Source organism: Myxocyprinus asiaticus, chromosome 5 (genome assembly GCF_019703515.2).
Source record: "Myxocyprinus asiaticus isolate MX2 ecotype Aquarium Trade chromosome 5, UBuf_Myxa_2, whole genome shotgun sequence".
In the NCBI taxonomy this organism is placed as follows: Eukaryota; Metazoa; Chordata; class Actinopteri; order Cypriniformes; family Catostomidae; genus Myxocyprinus; species Myxocyprinus asiaticus.
In genome coordinates, this window is record NC_059348.1 from 19,652,427 (window position 1) to 19,661,261 (window position 8,835).

An 8,835-nucleotide genomic window follows, 5' to 3' on the forward strand; every position below is an offset into this window, starting at 1 on the left:
TGATGGATTTAATTGCTGGAGTTTTATGGATTACTTTTATGCTTGCTTCATGTGCTTTTTGGACCTTCAAAGTTCTGGACACCATTCACTTCCATTGTATGGACCCACAGATCTGAGATATTCTAAAAATCTTCATTTATGTTCTGCAGAAGAAGGAAAGTCATACACATCTGGGAAGGCATGAGAATGGCATAAATGAGAGAATTGTTTTTCTTTTTTTTTCTTTTTTTTTGGGTGAACTATCCCTTTAAGTGTTTGGGATAGTACATAACAGTTTCATGGGTAACACTACTATAAGGTTCCATTTTTTAACATTAGTTGACAACATTAGTTAACATGAACTAACAATGAACAATACTTTTACAGCATTTATTAATCTTAGTTAATGTTAATTTCAACATATACTAATACATCTTAAAATCAAAATTAGAATGTGTTAACATTAGTTAATGCACAATGAACAATTGTATTTTTATGAACTAACATTAACAAAGATTAAAGAATGCTGTAAAAAAAAACAAAAAAAAAACATGGTTAATTGTTAGTTTATGATACCTAATGCATTAACTAAGGATGGAACCTTTATTGTAAGTGTTACCGTTTTATTAAAAAATGACTTTCCAAAAAGCTGTGGTGATACTTCATGTCAAACACAAGACACAATTTCTGGAACCCAAGTCCTCAACAGGAATGGCAGCATATGTTGTTTAGTGTCTTTTAATATTCACTCAAAAAACAGTTTATCATTTCCTAGTATTATGAGAATGTTTTAGAAGTTTTTCATCCACCATAAAAATGTTTGTGATCTCAGGCACTCCAGATATTTTCCCTCTCCTTCTCTAATTATTATTATCATTATTTTAATTTATATTTTGTATTTTATTTCAAGCAGATTTTTTTATTTTAATGTGAATCAATGTATATGCATTTAAATTATATTAATATATAGTTTGAAAGTAATTGTATAAAATTATAAATAACATTTATAATATAAAAATCATAATACTTCATGATTTGGTATATTGTTGTAAGATAATTTTATATTTTATTTATTTATTATTACCTTTCTGAAATATGTATGCCTGATAACAGTGTGAGAGCTTTAAAAACCCCTTACTGTTTCTTGAGATAATCGACAAAACGTTCTACACACAGTACAAAAATTCTCTAAGTTAAAAATATAGAAATTCACAATAATAAAAATACTGAAAAAGTTCAATCTAAAGGTAATATGTATACTCAAGGCATTTATTACTTTTATTTTTAAATAATTTCATTAGAATTTTTTTTATTTATTTATTTTATTTTTTATTTATGCATGCTCTTAGAAGCACATGTAATTTAACCTGTCCTCAGCAAGAGGTCACAATGTTAAACAAAGTGTTGATGTAAAAATGCAATACATTTATAAATATAAATATCAAATGAAAGATAAGGACCTGTAAGATATCAAACAACAAATAAAGTAAACTTTTAATTATAATTTCCATGAAAAAAAAAAAAAAAACTACTGATTTTTTTTTTTTTTTTTTAAATATATAATCCTGATTAAATCAGACAATGTCATGGTCAGCTGTAACTCTGAGACAGCTTTATCTGAGGAATAAACAAAATGGCTCAAGTGTAGAAACATGGTTAAGATGGAAAAATATTCAATTTTGTTATTTCTTTCAGAATTTTTTAGAACAGTGTGAAAATAGAATAGAAAATGTCTAGAATGTTTTTTGTTTTTTGTTGTTGTTTGTTTGTTTTTTATCACAACTCCTATACTAGCATTATTAGATAATTAAGACTTTACACTCTTGTTGGATGGATCAAATTAATATAGCATGCTTTTTAGTGTGTCTGATGGAGTTGACACAAATAACAGTAAGATGTAAGTTATGAAGTGAAAAATGTCACTTCATAAGCGTTTTATAAAACGCTTTTATATATATATATATATATATATATATATATATATATATATATATATATATATAAAATTTTTTTTTTTTCATGCGGTTCGTTAGCTGAGATTTTTGTCTACAAATATATCTATTTCATATATATATATATATATATATATATATATATATATATATATATATATATATATATATTTGAAATAGATATATTTATATAAACTAATATTTAAAACATGTTTTGTCCCTTATCTAAACCTATCTTCTATTTTTTCAGTAGAACAAAACAAACTATTTTATTTACTATTACTATTTTCACATTGTAGGGGTCACTGGCACCCCAAACAATAAGAAAGTCAAGTAAATTCCTACAGAACATGAGGGTTAAACTGTATTTGCTGTCTATGGGCACATGGGGAGGCAACAGTCACAGCCTCTACATGCATGTATGTCAATGAACAAGCCCCACTGGCCCAATGACTCTCATGGGAGGAGCTGCTCTCTCATTCTCAAGTCTTCAACAGTGCTCAAGCGCAGACTACAAAAGACGTATTCCGTCTGAGCAGTTGTCGAACATAAGAGTCTTGCTTTGAACTTTAAACAGAAAATGGATTATGTCTAATATGTCTCTTTAACGCGTATTCAAACAACCGCTCTTCTGTGTGCAGATGATTTTATCTGGAAGTCTTGAAGAGCCGCGAAGACGGAGCCGCGATGTGATCATTTCCATCCAAAAATGGTAAGAGAAGTATTGAACAGAGCGAGCTGGAAAACGTGTCGGACAGTAATGCAGTCTTAATGGGTATAAAGTCAGTCTCGATGAAAATCTGAAACGGAGGACGAAAGTGTTTTTCTCATATGGAGCGACACAGCAGTCTCGTTTCCATGTGGCTTCAGCTCGAGTTTTGCGCGATGGCTGTTCTCCTCACTAAAGGTTAGTGAATGAAGCGACCTGTGTCCATGTTACACACATTAGCCTTCATGCATATGTAATTCATTTCAATTGTAATAATATTTACAGGGTATTTACAAGCAATTAGCATAGTTACATATTAAGTGCAATATTATTATGCAGTAATTGTAATGTAATATGAACATTAATTCGAAAATTGTATTGTTTTGCATTACTATCATTGATCAGCATCTTTACAAAGGTCTAAAAGAACATGTAATGTTAGTCATATACCAAAATGGCATCAAATGAACCTTAAATAATATATAGGTGAATAATTATACAATAATGTATAATGATTAATAAATGTCAGAATTAAAGTTTAAAGCTTAGTAATGGAAATTGAATGCCAAACTGTTGTTGTTTTCTCTGTTTAACCTCTATTATGTTTTCATGTGTCAAACTTGTAATGAAGTGCTTTTCATCAATACATGTGCCATAGGCAGGACTATGTTAAATTTCTATTTTGTTTTAACAGGAGAAATAAGATGTTATTGCGATGCTCCCCACTGCGTGGCTACTGGTTACATGTGCAAATCGGAGCTGAACTCCTGCTTTACACGCATCTTAGACCCTCAAAGCACCAAGTCTCCTCTCACTCATGGGTGTTACGACACTCTCCTGAACTCAGGAAACATTTGCCATCCAGAGTCAACCTATGATACCATCCATGGACCTGCTACACTTCAGTGTTGCCATGACGATATGTGCAATTACAGAGGCCTGCAAGATCTCTTGTACAGAGGAGAAGAAAGTCATGGTATGATGATATCTTAATAAAATAAGAGTGGTCTTTAGTTATTGTTAGGGATAGACCGATACGTTGGCTGATGTTTGGCCATTCTGAGATAAACTGAAGCTGAAGCGTTAAATTTAGTCTCCCGAAAATGTGAAAATAAATAAAATAAAACTACTTCTGTCTGTGCTTTTCTGTAATATCTTCATTGAGACTTGACACAATTGTTCAATTGTTCTGTTCATTTTCAGACAGAAGAAGTCAACATCAAACTGAAGGCAGTCGACACGTGGTAGCACGACTCCAGGAAATCCCATCCTCCAAGGAGGTATGGTTCCGTGCTGCGGTCATCACCGTACCCATCGCTGGTGGCCTCATCTTGGTCCTCCTCATCATGTTGGCCTTGCGCATGCTCCGTAGCGAAAACCGCAAACTGCGACAGCAGCGGCGAGAGATGCTCTCCCGCCTTCACTACAGCTTCCACAGCCAGCACCTCACCAAGGGTCACGTGGCCAAACTGGACCTAGAGTGTATGGTGCCAGTCGGAGGCCATGAGAACAGTTGCCTGACCTGCGACAAGGTTCGGCACTCTGACCTTAGTAGCCAGAGACTTCTATCGTTGGTCCACTGGGGAAAGTATAGTGGCCGAGGGAAGCTGGAGTTTGTCTGACATCTTTGGAGTTTGTTATCCTTCGTCGATTTGGAAAGGACTCACTGGGATAAGACTTTTTATTTTAATCCTTCTAAAGGAGGTACTGCAAACAAGAAATAAAAAGAGAACACTTGAAAGCGCTAACCATATATTTGTAACTCTAGAAGCACTTTACTTGAATAAGAGGCTTGAGGAGAAGAGAGACTGTTTTGAATTGTAGACCGAAATGTTGAGCGGCTTCGTGCTGGTATTATTTCTTATCACCGAAGGATTCCAAATAAGATATTTCTATTTTGAAATTTGCACTTTTTGTATAAAGAGACTATGGTTGATTTGCTTTATTAGTTGTGTTAGACTAGTTGGTTAAAGATAACCTCTGGTGTGTGTATTTGCTCTGTTCCAAAACCTAGTGAGCTTCCTACACGGGCAGCGTTTTAAGGCCCCAGCGAGAAGGCTGTTCCAAAATTAGAAGCATTTTATTTCTGCCTTCTTAGATGCCTTTTTTTAAATTCAAGCAATGTCAATTTTAAATATACTTTATCGAAAAGTATCGATAAAAATAGCTTAGCTTAATTTAAATTGACCAAATTTGACCAAATATATATATATATATTATTATTATTATTATTATTATGCTAATGAGAATATCACAGTGTTAGCAATATGCTATCATCAACATCTACTGGAATAAATTATTAGTTGAGTCTCCAATGAGTTTTGAGTGAGAAGCAATATTTGTACTACACACAACATTGCTGCGAAGGTCATTCCAAATCATCCTCTTATAATCATGCTGCCTTAAGAGCCGTTCACACGGAACATGTTTTTTTGTGTGCGTCTACTTTCTTTTTCCATTTTTTTTCTTGGTAAACATGCACTAGATGGAAATTTTTGCATCACTTAATGTGCAATTACCTTCTCCGGTGGTGCAAGCAACATTTCCCCTCTAAGGTTGCATTTTACTCCACTGACGGTTAGGTTTAAGGTTGGGGTTTGGAGGTACTGTTACTAAAACATACATTCCTCTTACTTTATTACATTTACGGTTAATAACAACTCGCTTGTGGCGTCCCTCTGTGGACATTTCACCCATAAACTGAAGCACAGAAAGAGTTTAGCACAAGAAATATCCAACTACTGTTTCCAAATTCACAGTTCGGCTGTGTCTAGCTTTTTTTGCACAAGATTGCATTCGGTCTGAACAGCCCTTTATAGGCAGTAGCCAGCGAGGCAGCTCTCTATGTTTTGGACCAGGGCTGTTGTTTGATATTTCAGTGTTAATATTCACCAGTCACCTTTGATCTGCTTAGATTTTGCTCACTGTACAGATCTTTCATTGTACATTTTACATGTTCAACAAGGCATCGCTTTAGTAGTGTCATTTTTGCTGTCAAAACTCTTGATTCTATAATGCTCTTATTCACCGAGTGTTTGGCGCCACATTGGGTTGTACTGTGAGGCTGAGTTTCATACGATATTGACAAGCTCATTATCCCCAGAGGGAGAAGTCTTGGCTAATGCCTCATTGTGTCAACACGTACACAGTTGCAACCGCTTGACTGAGACATTGGAATCATTAGCAGCATGAGGGCATGGGAGTGTAGTGTGGTAGCTATTACAATCATGTCTTCTTTTACAGTAGCACTACACTTTTGACTGACTCTCCCTGGAAACTCTTCCCCAGGCCACAGTCACTCAGTCAGCCTCAAACTCTTTCACACCGCTGCTGGAATTCTTTGGAAAATAAGTCAGATGGGAAATGATCCTCTATGTAAACTTAGCCTCTCACACTACTTATTGTTAATTCCACTGTACTGAAGGAAGGTGTGGTTGACAGTGGAGCTAGACGGTCTGTTTGTACTCCTTAATTTTGCTGCATTGCAAACACAAAGTGAAGTGAGTCCTAAAATCCCCTTAAAAATAATCTCTAATCATAGCATAGAATGTCTCTTTAACCATAGGCTTTATTTTGTCAGTGTAGATCTTAAAGCTGAAATGTGTTTAAATACAATCAAAGCATAATATGCAGACGACTAGAAGAAGTTTGATTACCCTGAAAATTGTAAACACTGGCTCTGTGGTGCTATCAAAAAATTGCTCTGTTTTAGTATCTTTACCAGCCTGGCACAGCAACATTGACTCAAGCAGTGGCTTGAGTTTGGGTTGGGACTATCCCTTTGTCTGGAAACCTGTTTGAAAACAGTCATTATTTTTGCATTTCCACTTGGTGCCATTAGTGGCGCTAAAATTGCTCATTTCAGCTTTAAACACTGTTGTTTGTTTCCTCACAAAGCAGTTTTTATACTAGGAGGTAATACAGGAAATGCTCTCAGAGGAAAAAACATGTACTGTCATTTTACAAATAGTTCACTTTGGGATACTGAGTCTTAACTGTCTCTTTCATATGCTTCCTCTCAAATTTGTCCCCTGTACACTTTCCAAATAATTGCAGCCCTGCACACTAAGCCTCTGGCTCAATGCACAAGAAGTTAACAGTTATTGTTGGCCATTGGAGGAGAATGCAAGCTTTACTGCAGTGAATTGGATAAAAGTCATGTTCTTCTGACAGTAATAACAGGGAACTTCTTCCCTGGCCCACATATATTTTAAAACATAAACTCTGAAATGGTTTAATTTGCATTTTTGCAGAGGTTAACATCAGGCTAGAGAAAAAGAACCACTCTTTTCTTTCGCCTTGTAGGGCTTTTGAGGGTGCTGCTTATTCCAGAAGATATTTCAATGTGTTTGACAAACCCTGCACTGGTGCTGCAAAATACATCTGTGGTTATAACATACTGTGAAGCATGTTTATGGATTGGTAATCATTATTGGGTCATAAGAGGGTCTCATGATTGTCCGGATTGCAGTATTTGGAATTTGTCTGAATCCATTAAATCATATTTGGATGTATTTATGAACCTCTCCATTGGAATCACAAATGTTTATGAGCTGTTAACAATAACCATCAGCATGTTTCATACATACAGTACACTCTCGTCCTCTGAAGTGCTGTTAATATTTGCCTGCTCAAACATGTCAGATAATATCAGTGTTTAATGAGAGTCTTAGAAACTGGAGGGAATCCAGTGTCCCTGCAGTCAAATAAAACATGTTAAAGAAGAAGAAAAAACCCTGCAAAACCCATCAAATTAGCTTAATAAAAAAATATGACCAGGGTCAGTGTTCTAGCTCTCTCAAAATAGGTCTGACCTATATGGTTTCATCTTTTTTTTTGCATTGTACAGCATTAAATGAAAAGGAGTTTCTAAGTTGTGTGTCTAAAGAGGGAAGGTGTCGCATTTGCGGGTGTTTCAGAAATGCCTTATGCTTTCAACCTTTCAAGACTCCCTCAAATCCAAGGCCGGTTCAGAACATGATCAGCAGAGCGAGTGTGCACTTTGAACTTGCAGTGTGAGGAATGTGGATTAATGCATGAGCGCATAGCAAGTCTTCTCTTCAAGGGCACATGGGACATATTCTCACCCATGACAGCTGAAATACAGACATGTAGAATAAGGGAGAATGAGAACAGCCACACTGAGATACAGGCAGGGGTGTAGATTCTGGGGGGATGGGGGGAGGTAACCAATAATCAAAACAAACAAGTACCGCACCCCCCCCCCCCCCCCCCCACACACACACACACACACATTATTTAAACCATGATTAATGGAAACATGCAAATGCTTCATGCTGCAACCCCCCCCAGTGTTCAAGCCAAATCTACACCTTTGGATACAGTTGTTATGTTTATCAGTTGAATTGTTAAAACATTTGATCAAGTTAGACATAAAAGGGTACAATTTCCTATGCATTTAAGTCGCTTTGGATACAAGCATCTGCTAAATTAATAAATGTAAATGTAATAGTTTTCACTTTGTATATTAAAAGTTACAATTGTATCAGCCATTTCGGGTCTTTGAAAAAAGATGCTAAAACTATTTGTCCAAAGCAAAAAATTTAAATGATGAAAAAGTCCATGAAAATTATATTTTACTTGTTGATTTTAGATCATAATAAGTCTTAAATTATCAAATTTTTTTGCTCTTTATTTAAAGTTATGGTTCACCATCATTATTATCACTTATTCACCTTCATGTCATTCTGAAATTACATTGCTTTTTTTCTTATGCAGAATACAAAGATGTTTTCATAAATATCCTGGTCTGTCTTTCAATGCAACAGCAGTGGGTAGTGATTCACTTTTAAGATTCAAAAAAGATGCAGAAATACAGTATCATAAAAGTAGTCCATGCAATTCTTGTGTTATTTTCCAAGTCTTCTGAAGCCATACGATAGGTTTTGGTGAGAAACAACCCGTTGTTTAGCGCTAATATTTATAATGGAATATTAATCAATTTCCCCTTTTGTGTTTTGCACAGAAAGAAAGTCATACAGATTAGAAAAAAACATGAGGGTGGGTAAATTATTTTTGATTGTAAACTTTCTTTAAGGCATAATATGTATGCTCCTTTGTGAATTAGTCTAAAGAAAGTCCCTTTTAAGGCAAGTCAGTCCACTTTGCGGCCATCTTGGGAAAGCTCGCGGGGTAGCTATTTTCCATTGATGTCAACAGCATTAAAGTACAGCT

The 8,835-nt window shown here is 35.2% G+C and overlaps 1 protein-coding gene across 1 annotated transcript; it reads left to right on the top strand.

Moving 5' to 3' along the window:
* Window positions 1–2,390: 2,390 nt before the first annotated feature.
* LOC127441487 (BMP and activin membrane-bound inhibitor homolog) lies at window positions 2,391–8,453 on the top strand. Its single transcript, XM_051698990.1, has 3 exons — window positions 2,391–2,838; window positions 3,335–3,616; window positions 3,844–8,453. The coding sequence occupies exons 1-3, from the start codon at window positions 2,763–2,765 to the stop codon at window positions 4,260–4,262; spliced, it is 777 nt and encodes a 258-aa protein (XP_051554950.1). The 5' UTR covers window positions 2,391–2,762; the 3' UTR covers window positions 4,263–8,453.
* Window positions 8,454–8,835: the final 382 nt, after the last annotated feature.

Coding starts and splice junctions, on each gene's coding strand:
- LOC127441487 (XM_051698990.1), top strand. CDS start 2,763: ATGGAGCGACACAGCAGTCTCGTTTCCATGTGGCTTCAGCTCGAGTTT. Junction 2,839..3,334: donor GGCTGTTCTCCTCACTAAAG/GTTAGTGAATGA, acceptor TTGTTTTAACAG/GAGAAATAAGATGTTATTGC. Junction 3,617..3,843: donor CAGAGGAGAAGAAAGTCATG/GTATGATGATAT, acceptor GTTCATTTTCAG/ACAGAAGAAGTCAACATCAA.